The 25,318-nt window shown below is 37.4% G+C and overlaps 2 protein-coding genes across 3 annotated transcripts in view; one reads left to right on the plus strand and one right to left on the minus strand.

Moving 5' to 3' along the window:
• Positions 1 to 23,900, plus strand: prepl (prolyl endopeptidase like). 2 transcript variants are annotated; one of them, XM_049481237.1, is made up of 15 exons: positions 1 to 300; positions 1,602 to 1,733; positions 1,830 to 1,896; positions 2,054 to 2,263; positions 3,386 to 3,512; positions 4,443 to 4,659; positions 5,551 to 5,742; positions 7,706 to 7,918; positions 10,209 to 10,384; positions 11,690 to 11,906; positions 11,984 to 12,133; positions 13,194 to 13,329; positions 15,799 to 15,881; positions 16,331 to 16,425; positions 23,759 to 23,900. In XM_049481237.1, exons 1-15 carry the CDS (start codon positions 193 to 195, stop codon positions 23,820 to 23,822), a joined length of 2,187 nt encoding a protein of 728 aa, XP_049337194.1. In that variant the 5' UTR covers positions 1 to 192; the 3' UTR covers positions 23,823 to 23,900. The 2 variants fall into 2 exon arrangements, with proteins under 2 accessions (XP_049337194.1, XP_007255832.3); XM_007255770.4 differs by having other exon boundaries at positions 2 to 300; positions 2,051 to 2,263.
• The window catches only part of slc3a1 (solute carrier family 3 member 1), an 11,804-nt gene continuing 4,182 nt past the window's right edge, over positions 17,697 to 25,318 (minus strand). The window contains exons 4-10 of the mRNA XM_007255771.4: positions 24,793 to 24,918; positions 22,649 to 22,768; positions 20,663 to 20,787; positions 20,361 to 20,562; positions 18,630 to 18,806; positions 18,351 to 18,476; positions 17,697 to 18,219 (exon numbers count right to left, since the gene is read on the minus strand). Coding sequence (XP_007255833.3) covers positions 17,794 to 18,219; positions 18,351 to 18,476; positions 18,630 to 18,806; positions 20,361 to 20,562; positions 20,663 to 20,787; positions 22,649 to 22,768; positions 24,793 to 24,918 — 1,302 coding nt within the window. The 3' untranslated portion in view covers positions 17,697 to 17,793. The remainder of the gene's footprint in view (positions 18,220 to 18,350; positions 18,477 to 18,629; positions 18,807 to 20,360; positions 20,563 to 20,662; positions 20,788 to 22,648; positions 22,769 to 24,792; positions 24,919 to 25,318) is intronic.

The raw sequence follows: 25,318 nt of genomic DNA on the forward strand, positions 1-25,318 counted from the left end.
ATGTCATATTTCAGCGTCGCTCTGTGTTGGATACGCATGTAAACATTAAGCCGGACCAGCTTCAGTTAAATAAACTAACCCTACCAAACCTATAAAATATAGATAACTAGACCTAATTTACATGTAGAATACAGAATAATGAGTATATTAATTTACAGTCAGTTAAACTGGAGGCAGAACCCGGGTTATTAAATGAATTCCTGTACTATTCTGCGCTCAGTGTTACGAAGCTTAAATACGAGTTGGGTTTCTAATCAGAGGCGATGGATCCGGTCAGCTCCAAGCCTTTACCGAACTGCGGTAAGAACAGCAGATAAACTAGCTAATGTATTCCCACTGTATAAAAGATAAACTAGCTAACTAATGGGATCAGCTCAACAGAGGATAAACATTAATTTAATCTGGACTCTTTCTCTCAATTATTTTCTCAATAACAAAAAAGAACTGCCCTATAAAGTCTATTAAAAACTAAAATAAGGAGTACGTGTGTTTTCTGTGAAGTAGCAAACTACTGAATACATTGAACACTTTTTAAAATATTTATTGTTTTTTGTCTTGTTTGGTTGAGGAGAAGGTTCCTCAATGAGAGATTTATTATACATTTGATTATAATTCTATGAAAATATTAGATACACAAAATGAAATTTGCTCATAAAAATTATAGAAAAAAATATATGAATAAATGTTACTTAATTTCAGTAATTCAGTCGAAATGTAAATATTGAATATTATATAGATGTATTACACACAGAGTGATCTGGTGATTATGCATTACAGTCAATGAAACCCCAATCAGTATTTTTGAAAATTAGAATATTATATAAACTTGTGGGCAGTCACAGTGTGCCAATCCAGCAGAGGGAAGCATGAAGTGCCGTAAGATTTTCCAGGAAAACACTGCACTGACTTTGAACTTGATAAAACACAGTGGACCAACACCAGCAGATGACATGACATGATTGTGGAAACGTCACATTATTGTTTGCTTTTTGTATATTTTTGTGTAATATATATATATATGGATCGTGAAATGGTCCTGTTGCTGTTTCTGTTTGTATTCCTGTTTTGGATTTTATCCATTACCTCAGCTTTTTAATAATACTGTAGCATTTCAGTTTAAAGTGTCATACAGGTGGTTTAACTGCATTAGCCACATGTTGGACAAGTTTTGAGCACAAGTCGCTCTGTCTCACTTTCTCTCTGTCTGTCTCTCTGTCTCACAATATCCATTATAACATCACAATGTAGCTTTATCACAAAGGGATGTTATATTGGCCTTGGTAGTTAGATATTTTCCAGAATCTCTTGAAATGACATATTTTACATTGATTTGCAGTGAAAGTTAAGAAGGATTTTATTTATTCTATTAAATAAGTTGCAGTATTGGCAGCAATGCAGGGTTTTTGCATGACAATCAGTTTATGCTGGTTTCACTGGTTACCAGCTTTTTGTTCGGGGCTGTCAGGGATGATACTTTATTGTATCAATTAAATTGTTTAAAGGAGCTTTTAGATGTTGTTTTCCCCTCTAAGATTATGTAATTATTTGCCCCTAAAACATTCATGAAGGATTGCTAAAGAACTTCTTTCTCCTGTGTGTAGGGTCACACGTCAAACACCACAGTCCACCACTCAGAGGCTACACTGGGGAAACTGAGAAGCCTTAATCGACAGTTTGATAGAAGGTTACGTTCTGTGTATCAACGATATGCTGATGGGCCTGACCATACAGTGGTATAGTATAAAGACTTTATTGTGGCTAAAGCAGCATATTCAACTAATATTATGTAGTAAACTTCAGTATTAAAACACTCCTACTCTGATCTGTAGTTTCAGGGCTCCCATCATGTTTACATTGTGGAGGGCTGTGGAATCTACAGGATGGGACATACAGAGGGTAAGATACTCATCTTTATGGACAATTTTATCCACTTTTATCAGTCTTTGACAGAAAAGTAGGTTGTTATTGTTGGTAGCACATTGTCTGACATAACATAAACAGACCACTTCCAAGCAGGTGAAATCCCAATTTGGTATGTATTTTCTCACAGAAGAGCAGGACATGGTGCAGGTGTTCCACACTGACTGTGCAGGGGACGTGGAAGGGACCATTCAGAGGGTCAGACTTTCTGCAACAGAGTCAATTCTGGCAGCTACAGCGAAGAACAGCCACAAGGAGGAGGCCAAATGTGTGGTGATTCGCTTAGATAACCATAATGCACCTCAGAAACCTATGCTCATCCTGGACAATGTTTTCAGCTTTGGTAAGAGCAACAATTCCATTCAACAATTTAGTAAATTACTGTATTTTTCACCCAATCAATAAACATCTTTCTAGTCTATTTTCATACATAAAGCGCACTGGATTGTAAGGCCCATTATGCAACACTAGTAAGGCACAGGGGTGTCACCATATTTTCCTTCTAATTCAGCAGTAGCTGTAAAGCTAAGCTAAGTGAACAAAACTGTAATTATATAAAAATAATTATTTTAAAGTCCAACGAGTGCTGGATGTTAATCTACACAGATTTCTCTCCTGAAAACTGTTTATTTGGGTGAGTAAAGCGCTTTTGTTTATTTACAGTAAGCTTAGATTTCCAGATTTTCACTAATGTCGCCTGACAGCGCTAGACCAGTGCGATATTAGCTAGTGGTTCGTCCCATGTAGCTTGTTTTATAACAGTAAACGCGCAGGCTTCAGTCCAATATACTCACCTTATAACAATAAGGGAGCTAGTGTTTAGCGCGGTTAGCGGGTAATGATAATGCTACTCCAGCAGTGCTAGCCAGGGTTAGCAGTATGCTACAGGCCGATAATACTCACTTCTGAACGGCGAAAGAGCTAGTGTTTAGTGCGGTTAACTGCTGATGCTAATGCTGCTCCAACAGTGTTAGCCGGGGTTGGCAGCAGGCTACAGGCCGATAATATTCGCCTCTGAACGGCGAAAGAATTAGTGCTTAGTGCGATTAGCAGGTAATGCTAATGCTGCTTCAGCAGTGCTAGCCAGGGTTAGCAGCAGGCTACAGTCTGTTCGCCTCTGAATCTAGTGCTTAGAGCAGTTAGTGGCTATTGCTAATGCTGTAGAAACTGAAACTTCACCAGAGTGGCTTTACTGCTCCTTACAACCTGACTGGTAAAATTCATACATAAGGCTGATTTTTGGGCAAATTAAAGGATTTTCAGAGCGCCTTACAATGCAGAAAATACGTTATCTTACTCTTTTTATTTTAATTTCCTTCTATAGTTAAAGTGGTTGTTTTAAAGTAAAAATAAATATTAAATTGTGAACTGTATGGGGCTTTAGGAGCAGTATTGACAGGTGCTGGATTAGATTCTTTTTTAACATTAATGATACATTTCTACTACCGGCTTCCCTTTGGGACAGAGTGGGCCTCTGATGATGTGCTGGTCTACACCACTCAAGAAGGGCTTCAGTGCAGACATGTGTTCCGACTTCACCTGACTAACACTGGAAACCAAAGCGAGTTGCTTTATGAGGAAAAAGATCCTGAGTAAGTGAGTATTTTGTGTGTGATTTTCTTAGGTTGTACTTACAGGAGGCCTGGTTGAATTGTACAGTGCCGGAGCACAATTATACTCACTCCCCACCTGATTGGGCCCAAGCACACTTGTGTTCTCACAATACTGATGTAATTGTTGTATTTTTTAGTTGAGGACAGGTTTCTCTACCTGATCTGCAAGAAAATGGTCTAAACTGGCATAAGGGTGGTGTGTTTGGTTGTGTTGTGCTGGTATGAGTGGATTCAAATTTTTTAAACACCTCAGTGTCACTGCTAGACTGAGAATAGTCCTCCAACAGTGTCCTGTAGGCAGTGTTCTGTGGGAAAATGTCCTGTGGGCAGCGTCTTGAGTGAAGGACTATAGGATGACCAACACAAACTATCCAGAAATAGATTTAGAGCATCTGTCTCTGACTTTACATACAAAGTGGAGCAGCTATAGGTAGGAGTGTCTAAAAGACTGAGTGAAGAACACAGTGTTTAAAAACTCCAGCAGCACTGCTGTGTCTGATCAACTGATTCCAGCACAACATACACTACTAACACACCACCATCGTGTAAGTTTCACTGCAGTGCTAAGAATGACCAACCACTCAAATAATAGCTTCTTGTTGGTGGTGCTGTGAGGTCCTAGCTATTAAAAAAATAGGGTGAAAGGAAGAAAATAAAGTAGGCAGAGAACAGAAGGACTACAGTCCGTAATTATAGAACCACAAAGTGTCCTATATCATCGGTGGAGCTGAATAAATGAATATTAAAAAATGGAAACAAGAAGTTGATCATAATGTCATGCTTGATGTGTATATAGTATCTGTTGTTTAGTGAATTGTTATTGAAATATCTTTAAAACAGCTCTTAAGTCTTAGATTTTAGCTAATTCTTATTGTAACACATTCTGAGTTATGTCCATAAAATGTGCAGGTTCTTCGTGGAGGTCAGCCGCTCCAGAGACCAAAGGCTCCTCACAATAAACTGCAGCAGTAAGAAGAGCTCTGAAGTCTGGTTGATTGACAGCAAGTGTCCTTTCTCACCTCCCACACAAGTGCAGCCTCGCCAGCCTGGCCTGCTCTACCATGTAGAGCACTCCAACAACCTGCTCTACATTTTAGCCAACACTGGCACAGGCCATGAGTATCAGGTGAGCAGCTCATCTCTATCATATACCTGCTGGTAGTCTCCATATTGATTAAGTTATGAATGTAATCATTTCTGAAAGAATTGTGTGTAATTAGTTGGTCTAAGTATGTAATTTAGATACTCTATGAATCTGTTAAAGCAGTGTATCTAGACCTGCTCCTGGAGTAGCCCTATGTTTTGGTATTTTTACTGTTGTTACACAGTTGATTTAAATCAGGGGTCGGCAATTAAGTTTGGCCGCGGGCCAGGTATTTTTTAAGCCCTGAAGTGTTGGGCCAAAAAAAAAATTATATTTTGTTAAATGAAGTGTAATAGGATGGAGTGCTACAGACTAGTAGCTCTCCAGCTCAGAGGGTTGTTGAACCCAATTGCAGAACAGTTCAGATCTCAAAGCAGGTTAACCCAAAAAGAAAGGAAAAAAATAAACATATTGCTTCACACGCGGGATTGAACCTGTGTTGTCAGGATTGCGGTCCAATACACTATGGCTGCCCCAGCTAGTGATTTGAGACACCAAGTCACTGTACATTACTTTTTTGTCTTTTTTATTTTAGTAAAAAGGTACACAAGTAAAATCCAAGTGTGCTAAATGGAGCAATGGCAGAGCAATTGGCATTTGTTCAGAGCTATAGTAGTTATATGGGCAATATACAAATAAACAAATAAACCATTCCAGTATTAGTTTTGGGCTGGACTGAGACCACCTTCTCTCAATAGTCTCTCTCTGTGGTTGTTTTAGCCCACATTCAAAGGTGATTACTGTATTTATTGTGTTTAGGTATAAAAAGGCAGAACTGAGTTCAACTCATTTTACAACTGTAAGTTTAAGAAAAAAATCATCATTGTACCTTCTACACTTCTTCTGACATGCTCATGTGATTTAATCCTGAAGCTCCTGAGGGCTCCTCTCTCTTCCCCAGCCATGCAGCACTGGAAACCCATCTTTAGCCCTGGTCCCGGAGCAGTCATTAAAGACATGGAGATGCTTCAGGACCACTGTGTGATAACAGTGAGGGAGCCTCAGGGTCAGCTCCAGCTCCAAAGCATTTCATTAAAATCACCTGATCATGGGACTGTTCTCCAGGTAAGAACACCTTTTTACAAATTCTTTTTATTTCAGATTTAATCTAATGCATTTTAGTCAAATAAAAAGTATGTATTACGCATTTGTATTGTTTTACTATTGTTCTTATATTGAGATTATTTACTGATAATGTTTTTTTAAAATAGTAGCGTTTAAGTTTTGTTGCATTTAAATTATGCTAACATTGAACTGTTTTAATGCAAGTGACATGTAAAGATGGTGGGACAACTAAAGCCAAGTTTCTAAAATTATATACCCTATATAATTATATTATATACTCTATAATTATCTTACCGACTTTCAGTAGACTAGACTTACATTACTTATTTATATATCTCATCCAGTCCAGTAACAGCAGAGTTTAGCTCTGTTCATATGCAGCTAGACAGAATATACAAATTTAGTACTTAGTAAAATTTCCAACAACAAACCCTGTACATATTAAAAACTTTAATATAATGTAAAATGCAGTGAAGGCTGTATGAGTTGTGACTCGCGGCTCAAGAAAGAGGGATGTTTGTGGCCAATATAACCGAAAATAATGATTAGACATTAAACATTGCTAACACTAAACCGGAGACATGTCAAACTAGCTAACCTAGCTAACAGAGCTGCATTACCTGCGTTACCTGCCCCCAGAAATCTGAACAAGCTTACCTTTTTAAATATCTTGGTGATGAGACACAGTTTTTTTTTAGTTTAGTTTTCCATGGTAGTGCAGCTGAACTTATCTCATAAATGAAGTTCATTCAGTAAGTGGGAGAGTAGAAGCCGCTGTGTGAGTCAGCTGTGTGGGGTTCAGAGTGAGGGGCTTGGGGGAACCGGTCATAAGGACGCTGTGTGGAGCGGCTGTGTTTCGATTACCTCTCACTGATATAATTTATTACAAATAATTTCCCCATTCGTCAGTCTTTGGCATTTTCATTTATTTTTTATTAGTTGATAAAAAGTGTAATAAATTTCACCATAGTTTTTGTTTTCAAGTATTAATTTTCCTGTCTTGTTTTTGTCTTGAAAAATGGGTTGGCAACAAAGATTTTTCCTCATAGATTTTGTTAACAAAATTCACCAATTTGTCTTATTGACAATAAACAATAATGAACCAAAAAGAAGTTGTTTAAAATGTATGTCTAATGTTGTTGGAACCTTAATTGAATTACAATATTAAGAGGAAAAGTATACATACAATTGAAAGAAAGTTTTGGACCATGTGGGGCCGTGTCTAACCTGGATACAAGATAAGATATAAGGGGTGCATTCGGACCCTGTATGCCTCCATGCTCACTTATATCATATGCATGTTGAGCAGTCAATGATATTTCACCAGGTGGTATACTACCTAAAAGTTACCTATATAAGCTTTCTTTAGGTACAATGTGGAAAACGTTAATATACCCTCTTGTGGCAAAGGCTGAGTGTAATTTCCATCTTTTACAATTTACATATCTGCATTTTTTTGACGAGTTGCATGGCATCAATCCATATTTTTGAAAACAACAAAAGCATTTTCTGAGAATTTTCTGAAGGATTAATGAGAACATTCCTAAAATTCAACATAATCAGAAATAGCTTATGTCATAACTCATATCATAAGATCCCATAAACATTAACCTCATTTTATCATTGCAATTTCATGCACTCACAGTGGCAGTCACAGAAAAAAAATGAGTGCCATGACTGAATATAGCCTGTGTTTTTATTACAAGTTTACATAACAGTATTTTTTATCTTATCAATAAAATCTCCAAACCTTGAACCCCCCTAACCTCACATTATATATTAACTGTATTATGCTTAAATTTTAATGCCACTTTATTATGTCAGCTGCCTCATGTCCATAAACCATTATAATAAATCAATAACCTAAACCTTAAAACAAGCTAATAATTAATCTTATGTTGTAATAGTGCGTAATTGTAATTTCACTGGTCTTATTCGTGCATGTTTGTGTTTAAACCTATAGCTGCCTTCTTGGGCATGTGCTGTAGAGACCCAGCGGATTGGGACAGTGGACAAAGATACGTTCAGCTTTCTTTTGTCCTCTCCGGTGCATCCTCCTATCCGTTACCATCTATCTCCTGCCCACCAGCGACCCCTGTCCAGAGAGCATGCCTTTCAGCACCAGCACACTCTCCTGACTGAGTGTCACACCACACGCCTGCAGGCCGCAAGCCAGGTATTAGAAGATAGGCTTACACAATGACATGGAGAACTCCGATGTGAAATTGACTTTGAGTGTAGTAAAACATGATAAAGAGTAATAAACTTTGTTGAATAGCCCACCTTCATTTTTCCGCAGCTTTCCGAGATCCATCAATTTTGTGCAGTTTGTTCAAACGGGCATATATTTTGCCCCTGCAGATAAATAGCTTTTTCCACCGTTATTCAGGCTCAAAGTAGCTCCACAACTCATTGATAGAATCCAGAGAGCCCTGAAATTTAAAGCAAGGCATTAATAACTTTAAAAGTGCACAAGAACCTTATTAAAAAGACTGTTTACAACCTGGGTATTAAAATTTGATACCACAAGAGGAGAACACGCACAGAAACGCGGTGACCATTCAAATTGTTGACACGCCGCCACTGTGCTAAAATCTCAAAACGCTCGCTCTCGTGCTGTCTCCTGTTGTCTCCTGCTTTTTCTTATGGTGACAGTATGAATATTAGATTACTCATGTAGACTGTTAAATAAATTACAATAATTAACAATTTACAAAAAGGTATCAAAAATTATATAATTTTGGTATCGGTACCGAATTCAAAGTATTGTATCGATACTGGTATCAAAAATTTAAAAAAGGATAACCAGCCCTACCCATGACATGCTTTAACTGCAGTAATGTTAACTCTAATTCTGGAGAACCACAGTTCTGGACAGTTTATCACTTTATCAAAAAATTGTGATGCGTCTGATTGAAAATGTTTGGCAGATACAGAACCAAATGAAACATTTGATCAAAGGCTGAGTAACAAATTTTCATGTATTCACACTCCTTTTTTTACTGTTATGTAAATAATGTAATGTGTATTTTTGTCTTGCTGTACAAAACTAGCATTTATAAATATGTATTAAACAACAAACATTTGTAACATTCCAGTGACATGCCAACAAAAATAAACTATTATATTTATACTATTTATGCAAACTTTTTGTAAGAACTGTGTCAGATATTTATGAAACACATAAAGTCACAATTACAAACCCTGCAAAGGGCTTTTTTAAACAAATTTAAAACAAGGGATGCAGGCAGAGCAGCTGGCTCCCACTGGGATAGAGTGGGATGCTTACTGTTTTTCTGAGCTGGAATACTCACAAAGTTGATGACAGCCCGAAGTCCTTGTCTGACCACATTAGTCATAGGTCTTAAGTCATTATAAGTTATTTGGGCTTTTCACTTATTCTTTCGAACAAAAATGTTTTTTGACCATTTTGGGTTATTATTCTTTTGACAACTGAATATCTTTATTGCATTGCTATTCAAAATAAAAGAGTACCACTTTAGGGGCTGTTCTTCAACTCATGACTCCTGCAGCTGCATAACTTACGTAACTTACGTGTTTAATAGTTACTGAAAAGATACAGTACACGCAGTATAATAATTTGTAAGCCTGTAGTTTACTGTGTTAATGCTTTACCTGCTCTGGCCCGAGCTCTGTCTCATAAAGGGTTTGATAATTAACTAATCTATTGAATCAGTTGTGCAGAAGCAAAAATAAACTGTTTTGGTCCTGAAACACTGTGGCTGTTGCCACATATCACAAGGTCAATAAATATATGAAGGTAATATACAGTACCAGTCAAAAGTTTGGACACACTTCTTCTCATTCAATGTGTTTTCTTTATTTTTATTATATTTGTACATTGTAGATTTACTACTAAACATATTAAAGCTATACAGGAGCATATGCAGAAGTATTTTGATACTTTAGAAGTGCCTCATTTAGCTTTGAGGACAGATCTGCACACTCTTGGTATTTTAATCTCAGTGTCTTCATGAGGGAGAGTCACCTGGAATAGTTTTCTCAGCATCTTGAAGGAGTTCCTGGAGGTGCTGAATAATAGTTATTACTTTTCCTTCATGCTGTGAAGCTCCAGCTCATCCCAAATTATCTTAAATCACCATCTCAGTTACTCAGATTTAGGTCAGAGCATTGTGGAGGCCAAACACGTTTAATTTCATGTCTTTAATATTAATATACAGTGTAGAAAATAATTAAATAAAGAAATAAAAACACTTTGAATGAGAAGGTGTGTCCAAAATACAAACCTTTGACTGGTACTGTATACTATACATGTATCTGTCTGTTAATCCATACATTTATCAATCTATTCCAACACTTATATGGCTTACAGGATGTAAAAGAAAAGTTTTTTTTTTTTGCTGCTGGTATAATGTTACCAATTTATAGATCCAAAGTTTTTGCTTGAGTCAGTGACATTTAATATACATTTATTTTGTATTTAGGATGGAACCATGGTGCCTATGACTCTTTTCCACATGAAAGCACTGGCTGATCTGAGTGAAGCTCCACTGCTGGTGCACGTGTATGGAGCGTATGGCCTGGATCTCAACATGTCTTTCAGCCCAGAAAAGAGATTGCTTTTGGAAGACAACTGGACTTTGGCATATTGCCACGTCAGGTAGAGAAATACATTATTAATATACATCCATTCCTGCAGTTCAGGCATGCAATACATTCCAATGTAAAGGGGGTAAATGACAACAATGATAATTGCAGTGTTAATAAATCAAACCTCATCAAATAAAAATAAAATATTGTTCTAGTAGTGTCAGGTTTGCACAGGGAGGATGTGGAGAGCAGACGAAAATTTGAGTAATTTATTTACAAACAGGAAAAATAAAACTTGACTGTCAACCTGACTGATGTAAAAAAAAAAAACGCTCAAGAACCAACAAACAAATGCTAAAACAAAGGTGTTATATACAGTGCCTTGCATCAAACATAAAGAAATGAGATTGTAAGTGTTTGTGAAGAATCAACAGCAAATGGGACACAATCGTGAATTGGAACGAAATTTATTGGATATTTTAAACTTTTTTTTAGAAATAAAATTTTTATTTGTATCCAAATCCGGCATTGAACTTCTCTGCAACAGTATCTCGGACCTCGGAGACTATCACAGAGCAGGTGTATTTATACAGAGACTTTATTACACACAGGTGGATTCTATTTATCATCATCAGTCATTTAGATCAACATTGGATCATTCAGAGATCTTCTGAACTTCTGGAGTGAGTTTGCTGCCGAGTAATATTGCACACCTCACTTTTCAGTTTTTTATTTCTAAAAAAAAGTTTAAAATGTCCCATAAAGGTCGTTCCACTTCACGATTGTGTCCCACTTGTTGTTGATTTCTTCACAAAAAATTACACTTTCATATCTTTTTTTTTTTAAGCCTAAAATGTGGCAAAAGTTTGAAAAGTTCAACAGGGCTGAATACTTTTGCAAGGCACTGTATACACAGAAGAGGACAGGAAACACCTGGGGACAGGTAACGAGGGGGCAGAGCTACAAATTAGATTAGATTAGATTAGAAATACGTTATTGATTACAGAGGGAAATTGCATTTATTACATTAACAACCATTTATGTCAAATAATAATCATTCAATAATAATTTACCACAAAAGAGAAAATTGCAATATGTAAAAATTGACACATGTGAGAGCACTGAAGACAAGGGCAGAGACAAGGAGAACACAAAGCCACGTAAAAGAAAGCACTTGGCTAGGAAAACAGACAGGCACAGTAAAAGATAAAAACACAGAGATAGAACAGGACAGACAGAAAACAGTATTTTAATATATTATAGATAGTAGTTTACAGGTATAGTTTTCTAGAACCCTGCAGGAAGCTGAATTATCTTTTAAATTAAAATAATGTAAGAACTCTTGTGTTTTTCTATGTGATGTGTATCTGGACAGGGGTGGTGGAGAGTGTGGCGTCTCCTGGCACCGTGCAGGCTGTTTACAGCAGAAGATGAAAGGAGTAGAAGATCTCAGTGCCTGTATTCACACTCTGTTCCAGTCAGGAGTGTCTCAGCCTGCACTCACCGCCCTCACTGCTCGCAGTGCTGGAGCTGTGCTGGCCGGAGCTCTGTGCAATAAAAACCCTCACCTCCTCACAGCCGTTCACCTGCAGGTTGGACCACTACTAGTTGAGCTGATATTTGAAAGAAATGATGCATAGATTTTTTTTTTATTAATTGTTCTTTCTAGGCACCTTTTGTAGATGTTCTCGGCACCATGCAGGACCCCTCCCTGCCACTGACTATAGAGGAGAGAGGGGAGTGGGGTGATCCCCTCACAAACCCACAAGACAGAGACAACATTGCCTCATACTGTCCCTGTCATAACATTGTTCCTCAGGTAAGAGCGTGCCATATTGTAATATTGCCAACATCTTTTAATATGGTGAACGATATTGGATAAACGAAAAATCTGATAAAATGTTTGTATTCTTTTGTTTATATCTCAGTTAGGGGTGTGCTGAATCATAACTTATGCAATAATAAAATCTAATTTTCATTTTGTTGTTGCAGTAGTGTATTCTTGAAATTGTAATTCAGTGTTTTGTCATATCGCAAATATCTTGAAATATTATGATATTATTTTAGGGCCATATCGCCCACCTCTATCTTCAGATAAATCACACTGATATACTGTATCTTACAGGGGTTGGACAGTAAAACTGAAACACCTGTCATTTTATTGTAGGAGGTTTCATGGCTAAATTGGAGCAGCCTGGTGGTCAATCTTCATTAATTGCACATTGCATCAGTAAGAGCAGAGTGTGAAGGTTCAATTAGCAGGGTAAGAGTACAGTTTTGCTCAAAATATTGCAATGCACACAACATTATGGGTGACATACCAGAGTTCAAAAGAGGACAAATTGTTGGTGCACGTCTTGCTGGCGCATCCGTGACCAAGACAGCAAGTCTTTGTGACGTATCAAGAGCCACGGAATCCAGGGTAATGTCAGCATACCAGCAAGAAGGACGAACCACATCCAACAGGATTAACTGTGGACGCTGTAAGAGGAAGCTGTCTGAAAGGGATGTTCGTGTGCTAACAAGGATTATATAAAAAAAAACATAAAACCACGGCTGCCCAAATCACGGCAGAATTCAATGTGCACCTCAACTCTCCTGTTTCCACCAGAACTGTCCGTCACCACAATAAATTATTGTGTTCTAAAACCAGGTGTTTCAGTTTCATTGTCCAACCCCTGTATGTCACTATTGCATCATACTCACTCAATAAGTTAGGGATTTTAAAATCGATCCAATCAGATGTCTATGTTCACGCACGGTTAAAATAGTTTTTTTTTTTTAATTATTAGAATCTTTTATTTTTTTAATGATGTTTGTGTCACAATAGGTAAAATGTCTGAACATAATCTGTGTATTGTCGTGTCTGTGTGCTCCAGCTCTATCCATCCATGCTGATCACTGCTTACTCAGGAGACAGCAGAGTGCCTCTGTCAGGGGTGCTGAAGTATGTGGAGAGACTCAAGAAGGCCATTCAAACCCACACCAGCAGCAGCAGCAGGCTTCCTATTAAAGGTTAGTCCTCACCATTCTTTGCTTGGTAAAATGAGTTTGGATGTACAGCTCTGGAAAAAAATAAGAGACCACTTCAGTTTCTAAATCAGTTTCTCTAATTTTGCTATTTATAGGTATAAATAGTCACACCCATGATTAATTAAGAGCACCCTCACAATACCAAAGACACTAAATCAAACTACGGGAAACGCTATTGACCGGTGTGCTATAAATTCCTAAAATAAGGCCCATTATGGTGTAACTCAAAGTAAGTAGTAAATCCAATTTGATTTAAATCGAATATAACTTTTAATATTTGAGTTGAAGCTGCTAATATTTTACATTAATTATTTAAAACCCAAGTTAAACAGAGCTAATATGTTTTATTTATTTTTAATAAGTATTAAAAACCGTTTGACTGCTTGAGAAAATGAACCTGGAGGTCACTGGCTGTAATCCCAACCCTCTCAAACATCAACCAGTGGTATTTAAGAGAAGCCCTTCTAGCTTTTCCTCGGGAGAGGAGAGCTAAGATACGAAAACAGGTTATTTGTTAGCAGCCTCTTCTCTGTATCAAGTAGAGGTGACCTTGTGTGTGAGCTGCAGTGTGAGATATGGTGTCAGCACATCCCAGCCCAGATCCCCTCAGAGTCCCAATCCCTCTGCTTCTCTGTGTCTCCTTAATTAACACACACACATACACACACACACAGTAAGATGAACACTAAACGAAAGTCTCCCCCTCCCTCTAATCTCTCACTCTCCTTCTTTAGGAGATAAAGTGCTGATCACACACACCAGCAGCTGGGGGTGATTAGCATGTTTATAAGATAGCGTATCGGGCCGGGAGATAAGGAACAATACACCGGGCCGAGCCAAGGTCAGGAGCAGGCTTGTGAAACACACGGCCCAGAGTGAGCCAGGCTGATAGAGGAAGACACCGGCCGATAAAAGGCAGGAGACGGAGGAGTTTTGAGGATTAGTGGCGTGATATTTGCACACTGCCTCACTTCAGAGCAGGACACAAGCCAGCATGGTCTGGGTATAGATTCAGAAGTCATGTTCTTGATGTGCTAAACAGTATGGGTCAGAGCCAAGCTCTGTTCAGATGTGATTTCCATGCAATCTCACTGGCTTCACCAGTTTTGCCCTGGAAAAATGTAGAGCTGCAACTGAACGAAAAAATGTGGCCAAAACTGGACAAAAAGAAACTTTTTGAAGAAGGCTGAACATGTTTCTTCATAGGTATTCATTACGTTCATTACACTTGAAATAAATGATATATTTTATATAAATAATATTTATATAAATAATGTTTATATAAATAAAATCAGGACCATTTGCTGTGATTAATTCAGATTAATCACATTTTCCTTCTTAATACTGAAATTTTAATTGTTGAAATTATGATGTAAAATAAATGAATCAATGTAAGATAATCATAGTGGGATTTTATATTTATATTCTGATTTGTTTATTTGTATTTTTTACATCCATTTGAACACAGATCGTCATTTGTGAACTACCTGTTGAATTCCACAGCATCAATGCAAAAAATTCAAAATGGAGAAGAAATGTCCTCATGGATAATTTTTTTATGTGCATTAAAGCATTAATACTGACAGCAATAAATTAAATGTATAAGAATATGATAGATACAGAGATCGGTAGCTACACTGAGTTAACATAATGTAGAAATAATAGCTATAGCTAACAGTGTAAAATGTCTATTCAGTCTTTTTTAAATCTCACATTTAGCTAGCTCACTACCTCAGCAGTGCTATTTTAGTCATAAAATGTACCATAGCAGTGTATTCTAATTGTAAATTCACCACAGTAGAACACCTTAAGTCTAGTTTGGCTTAGCATTGGCTACATTGAATTTTACCCTCAGAGATGCAGTCAGTCTTTTGGTAAACAAATAGATTCTAGCTAAAGCTAAATTAGCTTAACTAACATTTCTATCAAGCTTAGCCTGCCCAGTACAGCTTGTGTCTCTTAGCTTAAAAACAGCTAAAAAAAATTATTAATTATAATCCGTTGTGCCTTATTCTAGCAGTTAATCGGCAGTAAAGCCACACTGCTGAAGTACATTCACATTAAGTGGCAAAAAAAATCAAGTAATTAACTCTTGATAAGTTCAGCACAGCTGTTAACTGAAAGCTATTCCAGGTGACTCTGCTTTATAAAGCTGGTAAAGATGTTCAAATCTGTCATCTAAGCAAGGGGGGCTACTTTGAAGAATCTTAGATATAAAAGACATTGGTTTAGTTTTTTTTTACTTTTGTTTAATTTAATTTAATGTTTTTTTCTTGATATTTTGGATGACTGTATTATTAATATATAATGCAGAACATTTAAAATAATAAAAAATACTAAATTTAAGGTTTAAAAACTGAAATTAACAGTTGTGCTGTTTCACATTCCAGTTTATATTATTTGCTCTGTGGTCAATATGTAATTGGTAATGTTCCTGTTCTCTCTGATCAGGTAATGTTCCCACCATCATGCTGGATCTGCAGCCAGGGAATGATCACTTTGGTCCTGAAGACTTTGACCAGTCCGTGAGTGAGGTGATGTATTAAGGGTGATCATTTCACTCTCTTTTCAGCACTGGTAGCTTTTACAATAACACCAGCTTCTTTACTATTAGGCAAATTATTTATTTAACATAACTTAAAGGCCTTTTTAATCCTCTTAACATATGTATGTGTTTCTCATTTTGGACCTAAAACACATTATTAAGTAAAACCTTAATAATAAAGAGCAGCTGCATAGTAAAACTCAGCTCATAAACAGTGAATCTTTTCTGTAATGGCCACATGTAAGGCAATAAGCTATAAAGCCTGTAAACTTGTCAGCAGTGACGTGCCATGAGGTAGCAATGAACCATGACACAGGATTATACTGTACTATTAGATAACATCTCATGCTTAGAGGTTAACCTTTATGCTCCTTTAAATGTAGTAAATGTAGTATCTGTGCATAATATTGATTTTCTTCTTCTTTTTTTTTCTTCCAGACTGCTCAACAGTTAGCATTTTTCTACACAGTACTGGGGTTGGAATATAATGGATCTCAACAGAAAATGAGAGGAAAAAGAAAAAGAACTATCAAGTAAATCACAGAAATTCTGTTAATGATACTTGCAAACCTCCATCACCATCAAAAATCCCTCACCTTCCACCAAAACTAAAACCAAGTTTTTGTTTATAAATGAAATATCCTAAAATGTATTATTGTTTTGCTTTTTTTAAAAGCAATTTCAGAACCATAGTTTAAATAATATTTATTTATATGTATTTTCGCACTGTAGGGCCTTTTAATTTCGTAATCTACACAGATTTCTCTCCTAAAACTGTTTATTGTTCCGTTTATTTACTGAGGAACACCGAGTGTTCCGGTAAGCCAGGGTGACATTATCTAGTGGTTCGTCCCACGTAGCTTGTTTTAACATGGTAAATGCGCAGGCTATAGTCCTATATACTCAACTTTCAATGGCAAAAGAGCGAGCCGGTTAGCCGATAATGCTAATGCTGCTTCAGCAGTGCTAGTCGGGGTTAGCAGCAGGCTACAGGCTGATAATACCTCTGAACGGTGGAAGAGCTAGTGTTTAGTACGGTTAGCAACTTATACTAATGCAGCTTTATACTTCAGCGGCGTGGATATACTGCTCCTTACAACCTGGCTGGAAAAATGAAAACATAAGGCGTATCAGATTATAAGGTGCACTGACGCTTTTTGGGAAAATGCGCCTTAAAGTGTGAAACATATGGTAAATGGTTGTTCTCATAAGGAAGGGGCCCCATCGTTTCTAAATGCACCCTCCAGTGAGCAGGACAATGCTTGTCCACATACTGCTGTCACATACTACCACATACAGCTTACCTTGAAGACACAGGTACTATACCATGGCCAGCCACATCTCCAGACCTATACCTGATAAAAAAAAATATGTGGGATTCTAGTGGACTCTGTGGACATGTAACACTCAGCACTCTTCACTACTGCAAGATCTGCAGAAAATGTATAAGATTGTTGAAGCTGCATGGGATGGATTATTGCAGAACAACATTAGGAACCTCTACAACTCTCAACATGCAAAGATGTCGGAGATGTTCCATTACACAAGCGTTACATACAACCTCTGTATGTGTAGCTCAGTAAATATAACCAAGTAGTGGTCGTATCAGTCGATTTGTCTTCCTGGTAACATTTATCTTCCTTTCAATTTGCATTGTAATCTAACATTTACCTCTAGGAACAGATGTATTTTTGCGACTATTTCTTTGACGTTGAATGCAATTTTGGTTGCTGAATATTTAGTGCATGCATAGTGCTGATATTTGATATCCATAGTTTTTTTTTTTACAAAAAACAAACACGAATTCAATCCATCTGCAGTTTAATTAAAACATTCAACATTTTTCTAAGCAAAGGAAATCAGATGGGTCTTAAACAGGTGATATCTTTGCTGCTACATTGTCAGCACTTGTACAGAATGTCCAGAGCACTCAGGTAGCAGGCCTTCTCAGAAACGTAACACTGGGCTGCATGGTCAGTATGAAAGCGGTTACTAGTGGAGTATTCCAGCAGAAGTCCCTGCCCCTTGGAGGTTGTGATTTTGGACTTGGGGAAGCTGCTCGGAGCATTAGGGAGTGTACTGTGGTGAAGAGTGAGGCGATCTGGCAGCTCTTTAAATACAGAGAGGTCCATTTCTGCATTTTCTCCAAAGTTAAGGACCACCAAGAAGGCTCGGTCCTGTCCGTCCAGCTCGCGTAAGAAAGCAAACACGTTGTTATCGGCCCAGACATAGCAGAGCCATCCCCGAGCCAGTGCTACTTCCCTCTCTCTGATGAGATTCAAAGCTCTGTACTGCTCCAGCACAGAGAACGGGTCACCCTGCTGGATCTGCAGACACAAATTCAGGAATAATTCTGGTTAATTTTACAGTATTAAACCCTATTAGAACTACTTAAATATATTGGAATTGAAGCAAAGAAGATTTGAGTAGTATAAGAGTAAGTAGTACATCTACATACCTCTACGTTGACTGTTTGGTACTTTGGACCAATGTCTAACCAGGTGCCGTTCTTACTGTCACTGAAACCGGCGTTGGTACTATTACTCCACTGCATGGGCGTTCTTGAAGGATCTCTGCTGTTATTCTAGACGAGAACAACATTTTAGTAAAAACTACTGAAAGAATGTATCATGAATGTATTGTGTCTATTTTTTTATCAAACAAGCCTACAAAATACAGTGTAATTTTTTATTTTGGTGTGTGGCATTGACTCCTATCTCATAGCATTATCACTTACTGGGTCGAACTTTCCAAAAGGATCCTGGGTAACGGATACATTGACGTTTTCCATGCCGATCTCCTCTCCGTAATATGTAGTTGGTGTTCCTGGCAGTGTTAACAGTAGCATATTGATGACTTTGACGTATTCCTCACCAGCTCTGTCGCTCATGCGTGGCTTGTCATGATTCCCCACCTGCACAGAAATTTCACATGTAAAGCATGGTAAAGCACTTAGTACAAGGGTTGTCACGATACCAGAATTTTGACTTTGGTACCAAAACCAACTGTCGTATCAAGACAAAAACAACAATAAAATTGTCTGAACATGAAGTAATTTCTGCCATGCATGTAATACTTTCTGTCTAACTGCTGTATTAGATATTTAAATCCTGGTTTTCTCAACTGTACATACAGGCACTTGGTTCATACAGATATACAGCATTGAGCTACAGATGTATCATATTTTCTGGGTTTGTTTAGCATCAGTTTTCACAATGTGAATAATTTTTTAATTAAGTGAATCAAATCGTGCTAATTTGACTCATTTGAAGCTAGTAACTGAGCTATATAGCTACAGGATTGAAAGAATCGAACGCTAAAGAACCGAATCGTTTGGTGCATCATGCAACTCTACTTAGTACAGAAGCTTTTAGAAATACTGACACCACTGAAAACGGCAAATATAAAACTATTGCAAATTAAAAGCTTGTTTTGGTTATTTAAGGGTGCCAATAATTCTAGAGAACATGTTATTGTACCAGGTCCCATACCCCTCCCCCAACACCTCCCACCAATACGATGCCAGCAGGAGAGCCAATAAATGCCAGATTTCATAAGTGTTGCTAAATGCTTCATTTCACATATTTACAAGCTGTGATTTTTAGCTGAAAGATATGGGCTGTACAGGACTAGGGTAGTAATGTTAGCTGAATTAATTTAGCCTTAGCATTTGTTTTGTTTACCAAAAAAGTGTCTACTGTGATCTACTGTGGCTTTCTATGGTCTCCATATGGCTTTAATTCTAATGGAGTAATGTACGTTACACTACAAAAAAAAAACTCAACTGAAAAATATTAATTTAGCTAGTTTAAACTACCTTTTCTCTTCTCTCCTCTCCCTGTCTTCCTTATTTCTCTCGTTGTTTCAAGGTAAATGCACCCTAGTTTTGTAAATGTAATTCATGGTATTTCAAAATTCTGCAAAACTGTACAGTGTTGTGCAAATGTTTTAGGCATCTTTGAGAATTTCAGTAAAGATTAAGTGTCTTATCTGTGAAGTACGTCTTTATTAGCTCAGAAAAACACCAGTATTACAATAAATACAAAAGCAGTGCTTTATTATCACTGTTTTTCTTAAAGCATCTCCTAATCTCTCCTCATCTGAGTTTAATAGAGTGATTTCTAATTCTCATCATATCATCACCTGGTTTGGTAAATTGGTAAATTTGGTAAATCATGTGAGCTGCTGATGGAACTGAACATAATATACACATGCTGGCTGAGGAGCATCCAGGAGAAATCTGGAACTATTACACTTTGTTCTTCAGCTTGGCTCACAGGATATAACATATAACAAAAATCCATAAATTTATGTTTATTTGCATCTGTTTAAAAATCTGATTTGGTGTTTTTTTTTCAGGTAAAAACACTCATATTGCTGAGATAAATGGATTAGTGTAATTTGCTGAGGTGCCTAAAACTTATGCACAGTACTGTACATAGCAGAAATATGTAGTTTGGTAACTCACCACCCAGTTTGGCCATTTTCCCTTCGGCATGTTTGACATCCACAGTTCGACTAGTTCTTTGGCTCTGAACCCAGACAGACCCTCAGGAAGGTCCAGCAGATAGAAGTTAAAGGGGAAGTCAGCCTCTTTGACGAAATCAGTTCCATAATACATCATGGTCTTTTCAATTTCTTCATAGTCGTAACTCTCAGTCACCATGAATCTGCATCAGAAAAGAACATGTACTGTAGTTTATGCTAAAATAGGAGAAGTTAAAGTTAAAAGGATGTCTCTTGCAGATCTTTAGGGGGCAAAATTAATACCTGTATCGCCCTGGTTCTCTGCTGTATTCATCCAGATCTACTCTCCATCCTCTGAGAATGTCATGCAGACCCACTTGAGTGTATGTGTAGTCGTGATACAGCTCAAACTCTGTGTTCACAGTCTCCTGTAATGCAGAACATGTTGAGAATATTATATTTCTTCATCTAAGTTCCATCACTTTCACACTCCTCTTAGCAATCATTGCTGGCTGATTTTAAGTGTCCCTTATAGTTAAAAAACACAGTTGTCTAGCTTGTTTAGAGTGATCAAGCTTCTAGTTTCACCAGTTCCACCATCAAACTATTTCTACTTTTGGCTTGTTCTGTTTTAGTCCTCTTTTTCTTTTGAAATGGTCACAACCTTGGGTGTGTGAAGCATCTCAGCAACTTCATAAATGTACATGTCATTTATTATACTAATACCCAAAAAGAAACGCAAATAGAAAAAAAAAACGTATGTCCTATGTAACTGTTGTGAACTATTGTTTATGTATTTATCCTAATAGAAAGAAGGCATGTGTCTAATGTCAGAAGTGTAAGTGTCTGCCTGGTCAGCACTATTCATGTTCTTGTTTGCACTGCTCAGCTCTCCTGTTCCTTACACAGCATTAGGATAATTGGAGTGACTGGCTGTTAAAATCCACAGAAATATGCACCAGTAATCTCCAAACCATGCTGTGAGAACAAAGTCTCAACAATGGCATTCCTCTCTGACTCTTTAAAGTGGTAATGCAGTCATGCCACCAGGAATTATATGAAATGAAAAAAGGCAATGGAATGTTCTAAAGTCTAATTTACAGAAACTATACTGTACTTAAACTCAATCTCATTAAGAGAAAGCTTGCCACTAGGCCTGTCACGATATCTATTTGTGAACTGTTTATACTACTATATATGTTGTTTTTGTCATTTTAAGACCATTTAAGACACTTATACAAAGAATATTCAGTCATTCCAACTGAAACAGTTTTTGTCTTTTAAATATTCTATATTAATAAAATAAAACCAGTTTTTAAATAGTTAAATTGTCCTTGCTAAGAAAAAAATCTATTGAGGTCAGTCCATATGTTGTAAGATAACATATTTATCATGACAGGCCTACTTGCCGCTTAGTCTTGAATATGGTTGAATATAGTAACCAGAGGTGGAAAGTAATTAATTACATTTACTTAAGTTACTGTAACTGAGTAGATTTTATGAGTAATTTGTAATTTTTAAAGTAGTTTTTAAAATAGGTCATTTTACTTTTACTCAAGTACATTTTGACACAAGTAATTTACTTTGCTACATTGGAAAACTCCCTATTACTGAGTAAAAAATAAAATGCTGGGGAAAAAAAAAATTTGTCTGAATTAAAAAACATTGGCACGGATGCTCGCGCGTGGAATAACGAGGCCATAACCTCCTCATGCAATACAAAATGTGCCTGCCCCACCAGACAGGGGAAACTTCAAACTTGAGAAAGCACATGGTGGTAAGTATTTTTATCATTAAAACATAAAATAGCAGTTAAAACATAGCAATGGCAAGTTAAAAAACAATAATGAACTGTAAAACTATAAAATTACAGTTTATAGTCACCTATATGACCATAACCTTTTCATAGTAAAAAAAAAAATGGATCATAGAAACCTATGCCACTTGTTTTATGGGGTGGTCTGAACAAATACTGTCTGAAAGGTCCAAATTATTATGTGGAATAATAGTTAATTTAAAACGATTTAATTTATGATTTATGATTTGTTTTTTTGTACTTTTAATTATTTTTTTACATCAAATAATTAAAAGTAACTATGTTACTTTTACTCAAAGTACATTTTAAATGGAGTACTTTTTACTTTTATTTGAGTAGATTTTTAGATGGGTACTTTTACTTTTACTTGAGTAGAATTTTAGCAAAGTTAAGGTACTTTTACTTAATTACAATTTTTCAGTACTTTTTCCACCTCTGATAGTAACTCATCACACAGGACATGTGAAACTTACGGGAGGCTGATTAGGGTCAACCTGGGGTTCATTCCTTAAATGCGTAGCTTCAAGCATGTGCTTGATTGCATCCATGCGGAAGCCATCCACCCCCTTCTTCAACCAGAAATGGATTATATCCTGTTGGAGTAAAGGGATATAGTGATCATAGGTCATGCTGTGGCACACAGACATTGCTGCAATGTTTCTACTATTGGTGTTACATACTATTGGTGTCACAACAATATTCTGTGATTAATTGCGATTAATCGCTCTTCTTCTTCTTAAGACGCAAGTTTTTATAGAGAATGTTTAAATCTAAATAAAAGAGTGAAGATAAGAAATGTGTCAATTAAAATACTAGTATATACTTGTATGTTTGAGGGGAGATAAAGCCAACGTGGGGTGCTGGAATAAAGAATGCATGATAAATTCGATAGGAATTTTTTTTTTCTACACTATTGTAAACCACTAATCTCAGCTTGGTTGTAAGAATTTCGGAATTAGAATTTAATTTATAGTATAAAAGGGTGTTTTCACACCTGTAGTTGGATTCTATGGTACAGATTAATTTACTTGGAGCATTTTCCCCCTCTGTTCACACACAAAATGCACACAATTAACCACACAAGCACATTGCCTCCTCTGATTGGTCAGAGCTGTCTGGCGTGGGAGCAAGAAAGTAAATATAGCGAGAAGATTCTGTTTTCCAGCTTTAACACAGAATGCTGTTTTCAAACACAGTGTTTTTTTTATGGAACGTGGAGCGCAGATATATTAAAGTTGTGCAGCTGTGAGCATTAATCTCTGCACATACCGCATTCCTAGTGTGTAAACAGCATGGAGCAGCAGAGACAGTGTTTGTTCATAGCAGAATATTATCTGCCTAATATATCAGATTAAACATCGTATCAGCTGTTTAGCTCAATTAAAAAGCAGTCATTTTGATAGCTGGTTTGGATCGAGACCAGATCACATTCTCACCACAAGCTAACCACTCGAAAAAATACAAATCTGCGTGTTGGCCGGGGGCAAGGCAGATTATGGCTGAAGTTGGGGTCAAACTTAGTGGCATAATTTATTGTAAAAAAAAAATAATAACTCGATAATTTTGTTCTCTTTTTCCTGCAGGAATATGACAATACCATGTCAGTTTCCCCATCACGTGATTGGTCAGATCAACATGCGGACATAGGAGACATTAAGGCACCGACTGAGAGAGGGTGGGAAGAGGGCAAAAAAAGCGACATTGGGAAAAAACTGTCAGAGCACAACGACAGGGAGGCGGAGAGACAGCGAGACACTGAAGGAAAAAAGCGGCTCCCAAGTAGGATCCTAAAACGGCTCCCATTGTGGAGCCAGTTCCAATCATTCACTTCAAAAGAGCCAGATCGTTCGCGAACGACATCACTACTTCCAGTGTCATCTGTGCTCAATGTTCACCAAACAGTCAAAAATGTATGATGTACTCTAAAGCCCTGTATCATCTCTGACTGCACTATGAATAGTTGGCAGCTGTGATGCTTATATCAGTCTGAAATGTAGAGGTGAGTCAAGGGTCCAGTTACTCCAGTACACTTGACCCTCCTTGTGTCTGCCATCTTTGAGAAGTTTGGCAGGTGGTGATGTCAAGCTCGGGCCACGGGCACAATGCCCAGGTGAGAGTAGCGGTATGCCAGCGAGCCGGATAAAGAGGCTACTGTGACTTGTTCCCACTTAAAATGCACCTGGGAAGATCACAGCCTGCAGGGCATTACGCAACATGCACTCGTCCATTCATCCACCCACTGCGCCGCGCTGCCAGCTCTCTCGCTCACTCTGCCACCTCGTCTTTCTCACCGGCAGAACATCATGATGCCATCTTCAGTAATCTCACCCTCATCTTCACCATCCTACACTGATTACGCCCTCACAGTGGACCAAAAAGGCAAGGTTACATTTCCTTTCAACTTCAACTTTTAGCATCTTAGATGCTTTATTGCTGGACTGCTGATACTTGGGGGGGTGGGGGGGGTGACTGGACTATGTATTAAAGGTAAAGTATGAAAAATTGTGAACCTATGAAGTGCTTCTATGATAGGTGTACTCGAGACAATGGCCAGTAAGTATGTGAATAAGCTGGCAATGGACCATCCGTGTGTATACATGTGTGTATGTTAGATTACCGTCATCTCCTTTATGACGTCAGGGTTGCGGAAGTTGAGATCTGGCTGTTCTTTCAGGAACTGGTGGAAGTAGCACTGCCCCCTGATTGGGTCGTATGTCCAGGTGGAGTTCCCAAACACACTCACCTGAGTAAAGAATAAAGCAACGAAATGACTGCAACTTTTCTATGTTACTGTTTATGCAAAATGCAAAAATGTCTCAGTTTCCTCAGTTCATAATATACAGCTCTGAAAAACATAGGAGACCACTTCATATTCATAAAGATTTAAGGGTTCAGAAATCAATATTTGGTGGAATAACCCTGGTTTTTAATCACAGCGTTCATGCATCTTGGCATGTTTTCCTCCACCAGTCTTACACACTGCTTTTGGATAATTTTATGCCTTTACTCCTGGTGCAAAAATCCAAGCAGGTCAGCTTGGTTGGATGACTTGTGATCATCCATTTTCCTTTTGATTATATTCCAGAGGTTTTCAATTTGGTAAAATCAAAGAAACTCATCATTTTAAGTGGTCTCTTATTTCT

The sequence above is a fragment of the Astyanax mexicanus genome, chromosome 7 (assembly GCF_023375975.1).
Source record: "Astyanax mexicanus isolate ESR-SI-001 chromosome 7, AstMex3_surface, whole genome shotgun sequence".
In the NCBI taxonomy this organism is placed as follows: Eukaryota; Metazoa; Chordata; class Actinopteri; order Characiformes; family Acestrorhamphidae; genus Astyanax; species Astyanax mexicanus.

Excerpts from the sequence above, each read along its gene's own strand:
- prepl (XM_007255770.4), top strand. The coding sequence starts at position 193 with ATGAATTCCTGTACTATTCTGCGCTCAGTGTTACGAAGCTTAAATACG. Across the intron at positions 301-1,601 it reads CAAGCCTTTACCGAACTGCG|GGTCACACGTCAAACACCAC; the intron begins GTAAGAACAGCA and ends TCCTGTGTGTAG. Across the intron at positions 7,919-10,208 it reads GCCTGCAGGCCGCAAGCCAG|GATGGAACCATGGTGCCTAT; the intron begins GTATTAGAAGAT and ends TTTTGTATTTAG.